Below are 18,934 nucleotides of genomic sequence, written 5' to 3'. Positions count from 1 at the left end.
GGGTCATTTACTAAATGAGCCGAAAACTCAAGCTCGGCTCGTTTACTAAATGAGCCAAGTTGAATCTTAACGAGCCGAACCGAGTCAAGCTCGCGAGCTGCTCAGTTCATTTACAGCCCTACTTGCACGCCAGATTAATAGACTAATAGACGGACCGCTCTTCAACTCCTTATGCCCAAGCCCAACAGATCACTCCTTGGTTTAGGCGAACCCACCCGACATATGGGCTTGGGTCAGACTAAAGCCCGGTGGGCTGGACGGGTTTCAGGCCCGCGGGGTAGAATATGATCTTACTGGAGCTTGGCCGCTTCAGTCTATGTGCTCCACTACTTCTGTGCAGGATAAAAAGGCAAGCGAGGCTCCCGCCATTGCGCGGTTTGGGAAAAGGTTGATGTACGCAACCTTACTCCTACGAGTAGAGAGGTCGTTTCCGCGACTCAAACATGTGATCTCGAGGACACAATGGAGCAACTTCTATGCAAGATAAGGCTTTCGTAAATTATCTCTACTAAAAAAAGACAATCTGATGCAATTCAAAGATCCAAATACAAGCCAGAGTTCCCATAGTGCAGGGATCCACTACAGAGGATGTAGGGCACAATTCAAGCCGTGAGGAGTCGAGATGAAGTCTGGACCATTGATTGCTGCCGGTGCACTACAACCCTTCTTTATTGTAACAAGAAATTTATCTGATTGCCACTAGACGTTACATTGCCAAAATGTTAGAGCACTAATTTCCCATTACAAAATTCTTAAACAAAGCGAAAGCTCTACACGGCTGACATTGAGGAACTTGATGACCAGCTCCTCGAACTGTGGTGAACGTTAATCCTTCATAAACCACTGTGTAACCAGATACCTGCAAAATAAAAAACCAAACCCATATCATTTTACATCTTAAAAGTCATAAACTAAAATCTCAGACGTACCGTCGTTAGAAATTAAGACTCGCAACGAACTTTTATGCGATACTTCACTTGACGCAAAATGAGATTTGGCCATTTACTTTGTAGGTCTCGATTTGTGAATCATTTGTGAGAAAAATCAAGTTGATGGAATAACGGTATTCATTTGAATGAGTCCCATTTGTTTTACAAGAAAAAAGATGGTCAAATTCATCCAATTCTCTTAAAACAAATAGGACTCCACCAAGCTTTTACTGCGGTCTCAACCTAATGGTTTTCATTGATGATACAAACATCGAGAAGTACTGTTTATGATAATTGGTGTGTACTGTTTGTACTGTTAAAAGATGTAAAATATTGGTGTGTTCTGTGATGTGTAAAGTTGTAGTAGGAAAGTCTACGTAATAATAGTTGTGACAAGCGAGATGTATAATTGGTTTGTACTATTCAAGTGTCCTTTATGGGTGAACCAATTATATGTGGTACTGTTGCATGTAATTAATGGCTTGGATCGTCAAATGGGATCATGATAAGTCTCATTTTGTGTGAGCTGAAAGATCTCATAAATGAGAAGGATCACCACATGGCTCGGATAGTCAAATGGGATCATGAGAAGTCTCATTTTGTGTGAGCCGAACGATCTCATAAATGACAAGGATCGCCATTTTGGAGAGAGATTGGATGAATGCACACCAAATAAAGAGAGTTTTTAAGTAGAATTGACTTACTTCATCTGCATCATCGGACCAAGGATGCCAAGGCTTGGTGACTGTAAGGTTTAATGCATCAACGGCATATCGAGTGCCGGATACTGGAACAACTGCATCTGTATCTCCACTGTTCAGAACAATTTTTGTCACTATACATTGAAACAGAATAAGATGAGAGCAAATAACTGCGAAGTTTATGATCCTTTTTGCTGTTAATTGGAAACTAAACTAGGAAATGCAATATTGGAGCTGATGATTTAAACTATATAGACAAGTTACTTTACCTGTAAAGAAGTATCCGAAGACCAGCTGCAATGAGCCTTCTGTATATGGGGAACATGGTTGATGGGCTATCCTTCCAAGAACGGATTACCTCACTGAGAGAGAGAGAGAGAGAGAGAGAGAGAGAGAGAGAGAGAGAGAGAGAGAGAGAGAGAGAGAGGTTTAGAATTGCTAGATTAGAGGGAAGAAACTATGCCAAAGCAAGTGGAGGGTAAACGACTAAACGGTGGGAATGGACGCTCAGGCATCAAAAAAGGTGTGGGTAAGTTAATCCGAACACCCTAAGTTATCATGGAGAAAAGAAACCAAAGCAAGTGTTTAGAACTTGAAATTATCCAATGAGAAGCAAGATTGTCTTCTCTTGCCATGAGTACATGCATATTTAAGGGCAGTATCGACAGATACCAGTGATCATTAAGTCCATCTCTTTTTTGGCTCCCCAGCAGCTAGGGGCTCCTTTGGTCACACCAAAAGAAGGTTGCCACATATTCTGTTTTTTTTTTGATAGGCGTTGTCACATATTCGTTGCACCGAGCAAACTTACACACACCTTGACTAGTGTCGAGACCTAAGTTAACGATCGACTGGGTGAACCTCTAGTGTCCCGAAGATTATTTTGCTGGCAGTTAGAAAAATCCCCATTTTTTTTGTTGATCCCCACTTGTTTCATCTACGAAATCGAAATCGAAATTCACAGAAGAAATTCCAAACCTGCAAAGCTCCCAAGTATAAGACAACTTGGTGATATTGGCATGGAAAGCATGTTGCACTTGAGGGAGATTGAGATACATATGAACATAGTCTCCTTCACAAGGATCATACCCTCCAAACCCTATTGCCTTCTTTCTTGCTGATGAATTTGAGGAATTATGTGAACACACTGCACTATATATGTTGTAGAAATCGATGTTTCCGACCTCCATCTCAACTCTTCCTTCGTAATCTTCGCAAATTTTAGTGTTCTTCGATTTCCAGCAGTGATCTAAAAGTCCTCGATAAGTTTCATCCGAAATCAACGCGTGGTTCCAGAGATAATCGATACTTCCTTTCTCATCGGTAGGATCGTTCATTATCCCATTTCCTATCTGTGTATGGTTTCAGCAGAGGAAAATGAATACCCAAAAACCGTTCTATGCAAAATCAAAGAAGCTGAAGAGCTTTTACCATAATTCTTTTTAGTTGGATTTTTGAGGTGGAGTCTGCCTCTCTGCTTCTGTTGATAATGATATCTGCCAGCTCTGGAATGTAAAATCCTGGAAAAGTGAATCCTTAAAAAAATTAGTTATTTCATTAGGTGGGAAAGAGAAATAGTTAGTCTTAATGGGATCCACTTCTCGGCCTTGTATCCCACATCGAACTAAGTATGGGCTTAGCCTTGTGTATATAAGTTCTTGGGTAGCCTCCCTTTGTAAGTTGGTTTTCAAGCGTGAGTTATATAGCTAGCGGTTTGTAGCACCTACTACCAGTGCCAGCCACCACCTCGGATTCACCTAGATACTCTTACTGGCAAGAGTTTATTGTTACCTTTTCTTTTTTTTTCCAATATTGTATATATCAGTGCCCGTTAGCGGAAAATTAGTAGGTTAACAACTAAAGAGGGTTCGACGTCTCTCCATAGACTCGAACTCCAAACCTCCCCCTTGAAAGCCAAGGGATACAACCAGATGGGCTAGAAGCCCACATCTCAATTCATTGTTTCCGGTATGTAAGATATCTGAGCAAATTCAAACTAGTAATTGCAGCTATGGAAGATCCAGATTTGGACCGTCCCGTCCAGTCAAAATCAAGGACCGGACAGACCAAGTTGATTCTCATTTTTCATGTTTAGAACATACCTGCATAGCTTTCCCCTACTATGTAGAAGTCTGAAGCCTTATAATGTGGAAATCTTCTGAACCAGTTGATCAGAAAGTTGTATGTGTCTATAGCTGCACAATGAGCATTAACAACATAATTAAGACTCTGTGTATGGCATTGAAAAGGCAATGCTGATCAGAAGTACCATGAATTTAAGCATGAAAAAATACATGAAGAATCTAGCATAATTGGGAAGGTTGAACCGTAAGGCTGCGTTTGGATAGGGACCTAATTAATTAATTACCAGTCCTTTTGTCCCCTGAGGTGCTGTAATCAGAGGAAGTGTTGGAGTAGGAGAATCCAACTCCTGCTGGTGACTCTAGAAACAGCACGTTTGCAACTGCACCATGTATAACATTGGATCAGTTTTCTGAAATAGAAAGGTTACTCCTGTAAGTCCTATCTGAAGAGTAATTTTGGTACAGAATCAAGCGATCTTTCGGGATTCTTTCACTTCATACGTATGTAAATATACACATACACGCACATCATTGTAGCTTACATTCCTGAAAATGTTACCGGCACGTCATTTTTGAATGGGTTAAATTTGTTGTACGAAAGTTCTTCACCGGCATCATTTCCAGGGACGGAGGCAAGGCTAAGGGTGGCGCGCTGTGTTCTGGCACCCCCATCTTTTGAACTAACTCCATTGGATACGCACATAAATATATGTAGCTAGGACTTTTTTCTAATCAGTGAAACAGAAAAATACTAACAAATTTACCAACCTCTGTTCCAAGCATGTCGTCGCGAATAAAGCGATTTTCCATCTGAGTTTACACCGAAAGGTCCAATCTCTACCATAGCACCCATTCCAAGTGATGAACAACCTGGTCCTGGAATGTGCAATCTCAAAATATTAGTACTACTAGCAGAAAACTATCACCCTGTTTCAATGCGGTGTTGGTGAATACTCCCTCCATTCCAATTTAATAGTCCCCTATGAGAGTTCGTGCCACTTTCAATTGATTATATCTTGTAATTTTATAACGTTTTACTTGATTTTAAAAACATTATATTATAGAACTAATCGAGATCTATCAAATAAGATTCATATTGAATATAAAATTAATTGTCATTTTAAAGATATAAGTAATTTTTTATCCGGTTAGAATAGAACGAAGAACTATTAAATTGGGACGGATGGGGTATATATTAAGTCCATAAAGAAATTTTAGTGTTATATGGTTTAAACCGGTTATTTCGCGCACTTCCCATGTGGTCGAACCAGGTCAAGGCCACTCTTATTTGATGCGCGGAAAACCTGGTACACATAGACCTCATTTGTTACTACTCAAAAAAGTTAGATTTTGAGTGGTAGCAAATGAGGTCTATGTGTACTCAAAATCGAACTTATTTACTAGCTTATTTGGTTTAAAAAGGTTGATGAATTGAATTTTATACTATCAATTATGTGCAATACCCTATTTAGCTTTTCTAATTTAGCCAAAAAAAAAAGTGAGATTATTTTAAAATCCTCTGCTTCCTCTTTCGCGCATCTCGATAATTTGAGATTTTTAAAAAGTCACTTACAACTTGTGGTCGTACTCTCACTCATGCACTCACATTATGTAACTTAGCGGAAAACACATCGCTTGAACTAAGGCAATTTTCGCAAAATACCATCGTTTAGGCATTCGAAAAAAAGGTTGTTATAGATATTTATTATCCCTTTCATAGTCAAAGTAATTCCATTTGGGTCTAGATTTTTGTTTTCCCAAATACTTCTCCATCAGAGTGTTTTGATTTTGGAACTTAACTCATATCCATTTAGTATTGGTATTCCTTTTTGGGAGGTGATAATTTCACGACAGCATTTGTTAGGGACACGACAAATTTCACGGACTGACTATTGTACCCTCAGTCAAAACGAAGCAACTCAATCCTCCTCGTCACTACAGATTTACAGATGTAAACAGACCCACTTGTGTCGCTTCCCTCTATACTTTCCTAGCTCCTCTGCCCCTCTTTACCTCCAATTAATTTTGTGGATTGGTCAAGGGAGGCAACCATTGGGAATGCCTCAAATCTGAATATTAATATGCTTCAATTGAATCAATCTCAACATGCTTTGGAAACCCACATCCATGTAGGAGTCAACAAACCCAGCCTCTTCCTCGCCGCATAAGATCACCAAATCTCGATCGATGACTTCCTTTGCCCATATGACAACATTGTACTTCGAATAAGCAACACATCCATACCCATTGCTTAACTACTTTTTATCAAGTGAAAAAGGGGTGGTCTGCAAACATCATACCAAGGGTGGAGAGAGAACAGAGAAAATGGAAATTTTTCTATTCTTTTCATTTCTTATTAGTGATTAAAAAGATTCATTTTCTTTCTATAAAATTATGTTACCACTCTGAGTCTAAATTTTAAATATACCAGAAGATTCCGAATGGTACATGCGTTGGAAATTAAGATGCGATTGAAGGGGATTGGATGGGGCCATAGTGGTTATAATTCTAGAGAGAGAGAGAGAGAGAGAGAGAGAGAGATGGGTCTTGTAGTGAAGGAATTAAAGAGGGGAGGGAGAAATTCAGGAGGGTGAGTAGAGAAATTGGAGTGAGAGAAATGAGGATTGAGGATTGTTGCTTGATGGCGACGGTTTTTATCTTTTGATCGTAAAAGCCTAGAGAGAGGGGAAAGAGAGAAGGCGAAGAGGAAAAGTGAGTTGTTTTGACGAGGAGGATTAAGTTGCTTCGTTTTAACTGAGGGTACAATAGTCAGTCCATGAAATTTGTCGTGTCCCTAACAAATACTGTCATGGAATTATCACCTCCCTTTTTTTTTTTAGCACATTTATCTTGGAAAACTAAAAATTGGAATACATGATAGAATTTCGACCAAAAAAAAAAGTGTTCTCAAAACATGTCAACTAATACCATACCTGATGATTATGTTTTGGGAGTGAATGTTGTCAAAAAGTTTTTCAAATGAACAATTCTGATGAGGTAACTAGACAGGATTCCAGTGTCTTTAGCAAGATTTCGAGCCATTCTCTATTACTAATTGAGATTAAATTCTTTTCGCCGGTAGTGAAAACGGTGGGTTTTCTATCGCCGCCCACTGCGTGAACTACATCATGCGTTGATTGTTATAATCTAAACCGTTTATCTTGTAGAGCTTATAATATAATATATTCACGCAAAAAATCAACTTGATTGGACATAAATAGATCAATCAAAAGTTGTATTTTTGTTTATAAAAAAAAAGGATGGTATGTGATCTTGTCAAGTTAAACTGTCCATGATCATCTGTATTACAAAACCAAAATTCAAATTTTGATACACATATTGATGTCCCGCTAATTTTTTGATTAAGAATACTATTCTACGGGCCCGATAAGATGAATGGTTTAGATAGGCAATTAACGCACCGTGTGGGGCTCAAAATGATGGTAGTGGAAAACCCATAATTTTTGCCGCTGACCGAAGGAATTTAATGTCTAATTGAAAAGTGGAAACACATGAAGACATGAAAAATGAAGCCTCTTGAATGGATAATGTTTCAATCAAATCTCAGAATAAGAGAGAGAGAGAGAGAGAGAGAGAGAGAGACCTCCATTTAGCCAGAGAACCAGGGGCTTAGAAGAAGGATCTTTGACAGCCTCAGCAAAATAATAGAAAAGGCTTCGCCCATTTGATTCATCCACATCCACATACCCTCCATACTGCTTGAACCTCACCCCTGATGGCTGCCCTGGAAGCCCACCTGCAGTTTTCGCAAAACCCGAATCCGAACCCGGTCGGGATTTCAATTTTAAAACCAAAACTGCCCCTGCGGATAGACTGGAGAAAACAGCAAATGTTCATTCTTACCTGCAATGAGATCATCTTCCATTTTTCCACCATCAAAAGAAAGTTGTTCACCACCATCCAAATTCGACATCGTCCATTCTTGGTCGTCGTTGGAGAAACTCCGAGCGTGCCTTTTAGCACGCCGCACGGCCCTCAGTCGACCTGCTTGGTCAACACGAGAGCCGTGGCTAAATCCATAGAACATCATCATCATTAAGAGAGTAAAAAGAATGGGCAGGTTTGTGAGTTTAGTGAAGAGGACGCCATGTTTCTTCTCCATTGTTCCAATGGTGGGAGTTACAGACCGTTTTTGAGAGCATTTCGATCGAGTGACTAATATAGCAGTTAGCATACGTAATGCTTCGAGGGTAGTTATGTACTTTTGTCATTTCGGCCAGCTTTCATATCGAGTGATTATTCGGTGCTCTGAAGCACCGCTTTATGGTACTCCGTGAACATTCACCGCCACACATTCACATTGAACTCATACACTTAGCTCTGGGTTTGCGTGAACGTGTGATCACTGTGATGGCGGAGATGCGTGAATGTGTGATGGTGGAGGCATTTGAAGTAGCACGTGACGGTATTTCAAAAGTAATTAATAATTTCTCGTTTCCCATCAAGACAAACTCCTATCTGTTACTAATTTGTTAACAGGTTAGGATAGGGAAAACTCCACGGAGTTCTACTGAGGTTTTTTATAATTCCATCGGCCTCCAGACAAATTTAGAAAACTACATTATACTCCCTTGCTCTCTTTTTCCGGCCCAATATGTAGGGATCTTGTGTCCAATCAATTAGGAATGGATAGATAAATCCATTTTCGCGACTCAGGTTGTCAAGGCCATAATATGGAAGGTACTCTCTTTTTAGGGGACCCGTAAGAAATTATTTTACAAGAAATTATTTTGAATTATGAGCAGAATATTCATTTAAACTCTTATACGGTTTGTTTCAAGGTTAAGACTCATCATAAAGCATAATGGTCAACATTACAAGTTTCATATTGTCGTGACGTCCATCAACTAAATTAACAATAAGGATGAGTAAGCGGATCAAAAAAAAAAAAAAAAAGATGAGTAAAGCAAGTGAAAACAAAAAGTTAAAAAGATACCTGGGCAATTAAGGACAATATTAGGAGAATAAGTGCAATTATCCAATACGATCATTGCCAAGGGGAAATGACATGGAAGTCCAAATCCTCTATCCGGCTTGCGTGTTCCTATATATTCATTCAACCTCTTGGTCATATCATGCTTATAATTATTATTATTTTGGTACATAAGATGGTTAGGCACATAAGAGGGCCTATGCCCTACGAAACAAAAATACTTGACTCGGTAGCTCGATGAACTCCAAAGCCATTGTGGTCATTGTGCAAAGCCTCCAACACTATCGATGAGGCTCAATCAAACACTTGCTCATTGATGACATATTAATATAGATAAGTATTAATTATGTGTGACAAATAAAGAAAGAATATATATCTAGTAATCAATAAGGAACTAATTAAATGAGAGAAGACTATTTTGCAAAAACTAAAACTATTCATTTACCAAACCCTTCCTTAATTACAAGCAAAATGAGAATTGCCAGCTGAATTTGTTTTAAACAAGGGGGACGAGTTCACTAATTAAATTTCTGAAGATATGGTCTATGTTGACATTGTTAAATATATATATATCGGGGCGGTTCCGGAGACACTTAAAAAAACCCTTCAAATTTTAATCTCATAGTTCCCGATTAAATTTTGATGATCCGAGCCGCTCAATGTGTTCAGAACGTGATTTTAAAGGTACTCGCGAGAAACTGGCAAAAAAACTAACCGGGAAGGGCTTGATTTGAGCAGTTTTTTATTGGACCGTTCAATAAAGTTCAATAAAAAACTGTTCGGATGAAGCCCTTCCCGGTCTTTTTTTTTTGCTGATTTCTCGTGAGCACCCTTAAAATCACGTTCTGATCACATTGAGCGGCTCGGATCATCAAAATTCGATCGGGAACTATGAAGTGTTTTTTAAGTGTCCCCGCAACCGCCCCGTATATATATATATATTCATTAGACCAGACCTCATTCTATTCCTCCAGAATACAACAGGATATCTGTGATTTTGTACGTGCTCATTATGGGTAGTTATTACTCAAGCAATTTCCTTAACCAACTTGCAAACTGAAATATATTAACGTCAACCCCTAAACCATCCATGGAATGGTGTGGAATGGTCATATTTCAATCAAACACCTCAAACTTAACCACATTGACGCGTGGTTAGCTACTTGGATCAGTGTCGGTCATGGTTAATACTTTTTCTGCTAAATTATAAAAAGAGTCATAGTTACGGGATGATATGAAATCTTGTATTGTTCCATTATTTGGCAAGGAGTAGTGATAGTCAAGTTTTGCTTATGCTTTTGAAATCTTGTACGGAGTATATGGTCCGGTTATTGTTTGAGATTTTTTCGTTGTTGACAAATACTTTATTTGTTCGTCAAAATTCGTAAAGGACCTCAATCTTTGATTTCCCTTTGCACCCCCAAAAAGTCTGGATCAGTCCTGACAAGGACATGGTTGGTTACAGGGATGGCAAAACCTTGGCATTAAGAATAGGTTCAACTTCTTTGCAATTTGAGTTTGGACTTTAGGCAGGAGTCGCATACTGATCGTTCATCTCAACAATTGATGGTCTAGAGTTGCGATAGATTTTTATTGGTAAAAATCCAATAGCAAATCTGTTAGGCTCCTTAAAACCACTCTTGGACTGCTACGATTATACAAATTGCCTTATGCAGTTCAACAACAGACTGCAGAGAAGTTGAATTTACTGAAAAAAACAACTGCCACAAATGGTGGAAAATGGGGGAGCTTGCAAAGCAATGTGGTGGTGCTCAAAATACGGGCATCGTTCCGAACCAAAAAACATGATCTGAAACTTTCAGTATGTAGAGCTTAACGCATAGAATAAGATTTAAGAAAAATCAAGTCGATCGTGTATCAAAACCAAATTTTCCCACAGTATATTGTTTCGGCCATTTATAACCATCCAAAAACGTGGTTCATTCTTGAGTTACCAACATCACCGAGTAACAATTCAGATCATATTTTTAGGCTCGGAATGATGCCCATTTTTTTTTGGCACCACCACCACCCAGCCTATGGTGAACCATAAGCAGAGATCACATGTCACCTTGGATTTAATCAGCAGAAGCAGTTTTTTTTATTCTTGGGAAATCCACAATTTTATGGGCAATTGGAGAGAGATATGGGCACAATCTGGGAAAATCAGTTTGCATATGCCATATATGCCGTTATGGGGGGGTGGTGTGATGACAGTGCGGCGCTTGTTCAGCTTTTGGCCTTTTTAGCCTCTGCATTGGCCACCAGCAAGATAGCTGACAACGTAGAATACATAGAAATCATTTTTAAGTTCACAAATTTTCACTGTCACCTTTTATTAATGGAGTGCGCTCACTCAGAGTTAGGACCATGGTCACATAATTTGCATGGGCGAGGATAATGTTAGGATGTCTAAGGACTGGAAGTGTAAGCGCGAGTGTGAAGATATCTTTCGAGAACATTTCAAATTGTGTCTATTAGCATCCTACTATATTTCTCGAAATATTTATTTGATGGGTCATGTAGAATTCAGGTCATCAAAGTGAGACTCGCACATACTCAGGCTATGAAATAAGTTTGCACATACTCAGGCTACGTTCATGTAAACTTTTTCTTCTACTTCTTCGTCTTGTGTATTTTGTGTTCGTTTTTCCCAAATTTGTGTTAGATTTTCCTTCTTTTTTTTGGATTAATCATTCGTCACAACAAGAGGAGTCTAAAAATAAAAAAATTATAACCAAGAGCGAAAAAAATACTTACTAAAGACGAAAAAAATATCAAACAGCTATATTTTTTTAATGAAGCGATTGATAGATGGCTACAACTAAAGCTACCTACCCGGCTCTTGAGATGTTAAATAAAGAAAGCCCCGAGTATCAATCCATAAATTATTGGCTTATATGACCTTTTGTCAATATCAGTCTACATTTTTATATTTTTTCGATTTCTCTTGTCGAGACAAATGATTAATCCAAAAATTACGACGAAAAGCTCAACAAAAATTTTAAAAAAAAAAAGAATTACCGAAAGAGTTTTTAACAAAAAAAGTTTACAAGAATGGAGCCTCAACTAAAGTCAAGGTGTGAGTCCTTGGAAAAACAATAACGATTGTTTCTATTCACTATAGAGTTTTTCCTTTAAGTAGGTGCAAAATCGAAGCCATTAGAGCAAAAGTAGCAGCCCCCCTGACCAACTCTCCCATGAAAAAACGTGGAACTAATCAACCTCTGGCTTCTACTCAGGATGTCTAAACCTCAAACAAACATGCGTTACCGGAGCGCAACATGTGTCCATCCTACATTTGCTCGCCGCAAATCTTCCACGACAGCCCAAATAATCAAGATTTTCAACAGGTTGATACAGATGTAAACATGCAAGTCTATAAAGCTCACTCACCTATTACATTACAGACCTGGTAAAGTCCAGGAAAGAGAAAACAGGAAGCTGTCCATGACAACAAATCAACCGTCCAGAACTCTTCCCTAGAAGAGTTTCTTTAAATCTGGACCATTCATTCGTTTTCCTCGAGGGTTTCATGGTCCGGTTGTCCTGGTTTTCTATCTTTTCTGATTACATTAACCTTGTTGGTTGACCCTCTGCTCCAAAAAAAATAAGTTCGAACGAAGTCCTAGAAAAAAATCTCCAATACGAATTCAATCCAGCTGTAAAGTAAACAAAAAACCAACACAGAAAAGCAACTAAATCCGTAAAGTTTTCATAGTGTCTTTGATGATTCAAAAGGGCCAGTTCACTAAATTCAGCTGACCGACTGCTGGTGATTGCCGTATCCATTGGAAGATCCCCCATAAGCTCCAGCATACATGTTTGGATCCTGATTCTGTGGCACAGCATATCCATAACCTTGCCTTCCGTAATAAGCCCCATTCTGTTGATTATTGAAATCCATTTTCAGCAGCAGAACACATGCAAATTTTAAACGACGACGAAAAATGAAAAAGGCCAAAAAAAAAAAAAAAAAACTGCATATGATGGACCTTATTTATCAATTCTAAAAACTGGAACTCGACTATAGAGCTAATAGAACCTTTTGAGAAAATTATAAGCAATTATGCGACACAAACTCATTCAACAACTAAGATGGATATGAATTGCAGTAACGGCATTGTCTATCTGTTTATTTCTTTTTGTATTAAGCCCAACCAACAAGGCAGCATTTTACGGATGCTAATACTGAATCATACAGATAACTTGACAGCGGTAAAATGCATATTTTAGCCTTCTCCAATAATCTCAACCTCGTCACGCATTGACACAAATCGGATAGCCAGAGCTATGGTTGTCAGTACAAGACCATATGTGCGCTTCTCCAAAAAGAAAAAAGAGAGAAAAGACCACAAGTTAAGCTACAAACATCATCAAGACACTTAACACACCACCCATTTAACCCACATGCATCCGTTGCGGAAAAAGGACAAATACTTCAGTTCTTGATATTTCAAAGAAATAGATCACAGATATTTTTACCACAAAATAGGCACTATAATCTTGTTTCAATAGAACCTTTTATTGAAGTTGAACTTTTAGTTTAGCTTCCTTCCACTTCCCCTTCGAAATAAATCTACGACACCTTTGTAACTGCAATCTGAAGCCATTTACGATACTTCCCCGACAGAAGGAACAGAATACTCCTATCCATGTGTATGACATGTATTTGAAGGCCTATATGATTTCGCCATTATAGTCAAGGGTAAAGCTATTAAGTTTAACGAGAAAGATGCTTGGCCTCCACAGACCTGCTCTAGGGGGAGCCTAGTGCATTAGGCCACCCTTTGGGCACGCAAATGTTTGGGCCGGGGGGGGGGGGTGGGCTCTATTTCTTCATAATTTCACTATTTACTATATCACCAAATTTGTTTAAATGCTAGCTTTAGAACTCTATAGGCAGCACATGTCATGATACTACAACTCCACCCAAAGTTCGATTATTACTCATAGGCCGCAGACTTTGCACTACGTTGAGAAAATTTACCTGCTTGTTCCCTGGACTTCGACCCCAAGAAAGGCGAACCTTCTGACTGCCGATTACAACCCCGGTCAGCCTCTGTATTGCATCCTCTGCGCTATTTCTGTAAACACAAAACCACAAAATGGGGGACATACAGCAGTTAAGCAGTGAAATTTTCAAACGCAAGCAGCCACCATTTCAGCAACAGCAGCAATTACAACATTCAGTGCTTCATTTATGGGGATCGTCTTGAGAAAATGGGTACAGCTTTTAAAAGAGATTTAACTTCTTCTTCTCACTGATCGAAACAAACAAAAATACTTCTTGGTCCTAATAGAGATTAGAGATCAATACTTTCACTACTTATATCCTATCAAGAAATACATTCGAAATATTATAATGGTGTTTCACAAAGTTGCACCTGTTAGCAAATTGAACAAAACCACATCCTTTCCCAGCAGGTATTTTCACAGAGACAACTTCGCCACACTGAGAAAAGGTCTGTCTGAGCAATTCATCAGTGACATCAGAGTCAAGCCCTCCCACAAATAACTGCAACAGAACACGGGTTAAATAAGAAACAATAGTTTCTACAACAAATTGAGCAAGTAAACCCCGCCCCACTTACTGTTGTGTTCGATAAATCACCATCAGATTGGGCATTTTGGGGCATAGCACCATTCGCTGCATATCCACCAGTTAATACCAGAGCTATCAAATAAGGTAAAAATCAGTTTCCAGTTTTTACTTCGGCGATAGAGAAGAAAAATCAGTTTCCAGTTTTTACTTTGTAGATATGAAATTGACAGCATTGAAATGATAATACTGGTAACCAGTAAAAGATTACCTACTCACCAGTCAAACAATAAAGATATAGTTTTAAAAAACTCTCAATTTTTAGTATGTCAATACTCAAAAGTTATTCATACGTATCAAAGGAAGCTCAATCCATATATACAAGATGAAATACAAAATAATGCTATGCACCTGAATCAAATCCTCAAAAATTATGTAAGGAATGATGCTTGCAAAACTTAAATTGCTATTTTCTTGACCAAAAAAAACAAATGACGTAAAACAGCAGAACCAACAAATTTGGAATAACAATTGGTAATTTTTGCTAGGAAGAGACCAAAGCCAGACACTAGTAGATATCAACTCCCAAACAGAACTTGGAAGGAAGTAGTGAAAACAAGGCATATTGATGCAAAAGAAAGGACACTATACTACACCTTGAGAAGAATACTGTTGTTGCCCTGATTGCTTCTTAGGTGTTGCAATGCTTATGCGCATTGGCCTAGTAGAACAATACATGCCATTCATTTCAGTGATAGCCCTTGACCTCTCATTTTCGTCGCCAAACCTAACAAAACCGTAACCTTTTGAACGGCTAGTATTTAAGTCAACAACAACTTTGGCACCTTTAACAGATGGGTATCTAGTAGCAAAAGTATCATGCAATGCTGCATCAGTAACATCTGCAGCCAAATCTCCAACAAATATAGAGAAGTCCGAACTAACATCCACATGCCTATCACCCGTGCTGAAGGTCGCCCAATTTAGGCGGAAAGGTTGGTCTGTATTTGGCATCACAGTACCATTAAAACTCTGCAGAACTTTCTCTGCTGCTGCATGAGAAAGGAACTCAACAAACCCGTACTTCTCTGACTGACCAGTCTGCTTATTGCGAATAATCTTTACTGAGGAAACCTGTACACTTGAAGACCTTGAAGTAAGAAACAAAGGGAATACGAACCAAAACGAAAAGCAACATGAAGCGTCTAGTTAATCATCTCTATGACCATGAAAAAGCTGTCAGATTGAAATGCCACACTCCACAAAATAAACTAGAAGCCAAAAGGGAACTCGTTCCCACAACATGAAGAAGGAAAAATGAAAGGTGCAAATTGGGAATTAAACATGACAGACTTCGGCTGCACATACTGGTTAACAAGATTACCGCAGAATCGCAGATAAGCATCTAGGTTTAATATTTAGCCAATTTGATTTTTTTACCTAAAATTTGGCCAACTTTTCTATAAATCTACTTTTTTTTACCTTCTTCGAGATGGTCGGGTAGACAGGTACTTTAAGCATCTAACTCTAGTACAAGAGAAAATAAAGCGCCTGTCGAAGAATTACATTGAGGAATATAAAATAGTACCAAATAAGAAAATCCGGATTGTCTTGCATTAAACATACTCAGTAATCCTTTTTCAGTGAAATTACATCACCATTATCCTATAAGAAAATAATAGCAATCTGAATTCATTTAATGAGATTAACACTGCGACATTTTCCTCCAAGTCCTCATGCAAAAGCAAGAGCTCAAACTCAGCTCAAGAAGAGTTGGTTCACTTGGAAGAAAGGAAATTAAATTTGTCATATTTTGTCACAGTCCCCATTCCCCAAAGGTTAAAGGACATGACCTCTCTCGTTCCCTAGACCTGGGCCATTTGGAATATCGGCCAGCTCTAAAGGATCTGGTATAAGAGAGGGGTACATGGGGTATAGTGGGAGCTGTCTAAAATGGTGAAAAGGCCTACCTATCAGTAAAACAAAGCTGCTTAGAGTTACAGACCCAAAAGGTTATAATGGCTTGATCTCACATTTTCAATGGCTCAACACTGCAAATAAGAGGTTAATGACTTGGTTATAAGTTTATTAGCAAACTGAATTCTAACTATATTCCAACGAACTGTGGCACCAACGAATGGGTAACGTTCCAAAGTTAAGTAGATTGAGGCTTCATGTTGACAGATGGATTTCAAGCAAAAGAATCGACATGATTATACAAATACATTGACTTAACCAAAAGGACTTCCACATTGATAGTTTAGGCTATTAATCATGATGGATTTGATGTACCAATTTACAGGAGCTACAATGAGTAAGACTCTTTAATTTTAAGTAGTTAGGTAAATGCTAGGTAGCTTGTGAATGTAAATCTTTCCTCTCAAGGACTGTGGTTATACATGGAACTAAATGAAGCACATCTCTTTAACCTCATCTATCTTACACTGTAGTTCCACAAACCACCTAGAGCTAAATACACCTTTAAATTTTTGTGACATTAAACGTTTTCTATCCATACAGAGCGCTAGTCTCTTTAGAGTTTAGACTCTAACAAGAGGATCCAGATCCTCATAGGGCCAGTTATATGAACCTCTAGACGTTGTTTCCCCGTTTCACAAGTGTTAAATGGACTCTTCTACTTTCCTTAACGGTTCTCGTGTCATATGATGGGTAAGATTGTGAGATACACTATGGACGTTAACTAGGAAAAAACATTCTAGTCTTTTACATGGATGGGGGACAGAAATTCCATATTTTTTTCAATACCATCTGACTTTTAAGTACATTTCTAAACAACTTTCAACATAACCTACAATAAACAATACAAAATCACTTCACATTAAGACTGTCACACCTTATGGATGCAAATGTCCAGCAACTTCTAATTCAAAAGATACTTCCATACTCAACAATAAATCCTCAATCAAATCCATGACTGCTTCTCTTCAAACAGCTTTTACAATAGTGATTAACCAATCAAAAGGTGCTCCACATCATTACATTACGCTTCAATACTACAAACACTACACATCATTAAGCTGAACTTCGATACTAAGAATAAACAACAAAATATCCAAAGTCCAAACAGAAAAGACTCGGCTTTCAACAAGTATTGGAAAGAAGATCCACAATGCACATATATCTTTGCATACATCTACGCACATATATCTTTGCATACATCTATGCAACTACGTATACAAAGATGTCCTCCACAACGGGAAATTTTGTCGGGTTTATGAAGCTTGGTCTAATTTGCGCTTCACTGACTACTCGGGATATTACGCTGCTAATTGATAATACAAACCCTAGGTTATAAATACTTGTCATACGTAGCCTACTTAACTTGTACTACATTCTTCATTCATAGATAGCGGAACCTGATTGGGTACACAGTTGGCGAACCACGTAAAAGTTTCTTTCTTGATTGTTCTTCGCGCTTTGTGAGTGTGTTGATTCGTTCGATTTCTCACCAATGAGCTTAAACATTACAAGAACACATCAACTAATCCAAACAGAAAAACGATTCAGCATCGATCCACAACGCACATATATATTTCTACGAATCTAATCAACAATGAATTACAATTAACGGAAGAAAAAGACAAAAAAATAACCTCGCCGGAGGGAGCGAAGCAGCTGGTGAGATAAGTCTCGTCCATCCAGTTCTGGAGGTCGCCAATCCAGATCGTCCGGTTCTCGTCGCTCGATCCTTGAATCTGAGCCTGCTGCTGCTGCTGTAATTGTTGTTGTTGATAGGGCTGGTGGTGGTGGTAAGGCGATAAGTAATGCTGCTGATGCTGCTGCTGGTACATCATCTGCTGCTGCTGCTGCATCATCGCGGCCGCGGCGGGGTACTGCTGCATCGCCAACCATTGCTGCTGCTGCTGGTACTGCATCCACAGCTGCTGCTGCTGTTGAAGTTGCTGCTGTTGTTGTTGCTGCTGTTGTTGTTGGGTCAGATCTGCAGCGGTGGTTGTGGACGGCATCATCTTGGCAGCAACTCTCTCTCTAGACTGGTTTTCCGCCCTCGCTGTCTCTCTCTCTCTCTCTCTCTCTCTCCTCGTTGGAAATCGGACTGGGGATTGCGGAGGGATCGGTGGAGAGAGAAAGAGCGAGGGTGCGGGGGCGGGGGGCCTGACCTGGTCTAAACCAAGGCTAGAGAGAGAGAGAAAGAGAGAGAGAGAAAGAGGAGTTGAAAGTCGGCTTGGATGAGTATAGGAGACTTGGGAGGGAGGGATCTGGTACGAGCTACACTTCATAACCCTATCTCTTTTTAGTTACCCCACAAATGATTGGGGTCCGACCCGACCCTATAAAAATGATGTAAATGGAGTAGTAGTACTATTTTACTTCCTCCGTCCGTTTTAAGAGTCTCATTTTGTAAATTTAATTTTTTTGAAAATTCATTATTATATTTTCAAATTTGTTGATTTTCAAATTTTACTTTGTTACTATAATTTTATTTTTCAATTATTATCATGTATTTTTCTCTAATCATTATTCTATTTTTTAATTATTAATTTTATTTCTCTTTCGATCTTTCTCCACTCATTACTCATCTCGCCAATCATTATCATATTTCTCTCTCTACCTACTATCAAAACTAAAATACCCAAAGTTATCAAAAGAATAATGCCATAATTTTTTCTATTGATCCTCCATGAAGATATCATTACATTTTTACTTGCTAGTTTTTTAAAATAGAATCTACTTTTATGGAGGAA

General features: G+C 38.7%; 2 protein-coding genes across 5 annotated transcripts; both read right to left on the bottom strand.

Annotated features, from left to right (window-relative positions):
* Positions 1-637: 637 nt before the first annotated feature.
* On the bottom strand, positions 638-7,876 carry LOC131327148 (putative serine carboxypeptidase-like 23). Of its 2 annotated transcripts, none has more exons than XR_009200209.1 (10): positions 7,579-7,876; positions 7,319-7,471; positions 4,483-4,590; positions 3,999-4,094; positions 3,733-3,825; positions 3,062-3,150; positions 2,609-2,982; positions 1,900-1,992; positions 1,634-1,764; positions 638-859 (listed from the first exon to the last, which is right to left on the bottom strand). XR_009200209.1 is itself a non-coding variant. In XM_058360166.1 (10 exons), the coding sequence occupies exons 1-10, from the start codon at positions 7,835-7,837 to the stop codon at positions 731-733; spliced, it is 1,503 nt and encodes a 500-aa protein (XP_058216149.1). In that variant the 5' UTR covers positions 7,838-7,876; the 3' UTR covers positions 638-730. The 2 variants fall into 2 exon arrangements, 1 of the variants encoding a protein (XP_058216149.1); XM_058360166.1 differs by having other exon boundaries at positions 1,634-1,742.
* On the bottom strand, positions 959-18,453 carry LOC131327147 (polyadenylate-binding protein RBP47-like). 3 transcript variants are annotated; one of them, XM_058360164.1, is made up of 6 exons: positions 17,825-18,450; positions 14,867-15,344; positions 14,263-14,345; positions 14,056-14,186; positions 13,659-13,755; positions 959-1,087 (listed from the first exon to the last, which is right to left on the bottom strand). In XM_058360164.1, the coding sequence occupies exons 1-6, from the start codon at positions 18,197-18,199 to the stop codon at positions 974-976; spliced, it is 1,278 nt and encodes a 425-aa protein (XP_058216147.1). In that variant the 5' UTR covers positions 18,200-18,450; the 3' UTR covers positions 959-973. The 3 variants fall into 3 exon arrangements, with proteins under 3 accessions (XP_058216147.1, XP_058216146.1, XP_058216148.1); XM_058360163.1 differs by lacking the exon at positions 959-1,087 and adding an exon at positions 12,003-12,554 and having other exon boundaries at positions 17,825-18,453; XM_058360165.1 differs by lacking the exon at positions 959-1,087 and adding an exon at positions 12,003-12,554 and having other exon boundaries at positions 14,263-14,318.
* Between the last annotated feature and the right edge of the window lie 481 nt (positions 18,454-18,934).

The sequence above is a fragment of the Rhododendron vialii genome, chromosome 5a (assembly GCF_030253575.1).
Source record: "Rhododendron vialii isolate Sample 1 chromosome 5a, ASM3025357v1".
NCBI classification, from domain to species: domain Eukaryota; kingdom Viridiplantae; phylum Streptophyta; class Magnoliopsida; order Ericales; family Ericaceae; genus Rhododendron; species Rhododendron vialii.
The sequence above is the reverse complement of the archived record's forward strand: the minus strand, read 5'-3'. Positions and strand labels throughout refer to the sequence as shown.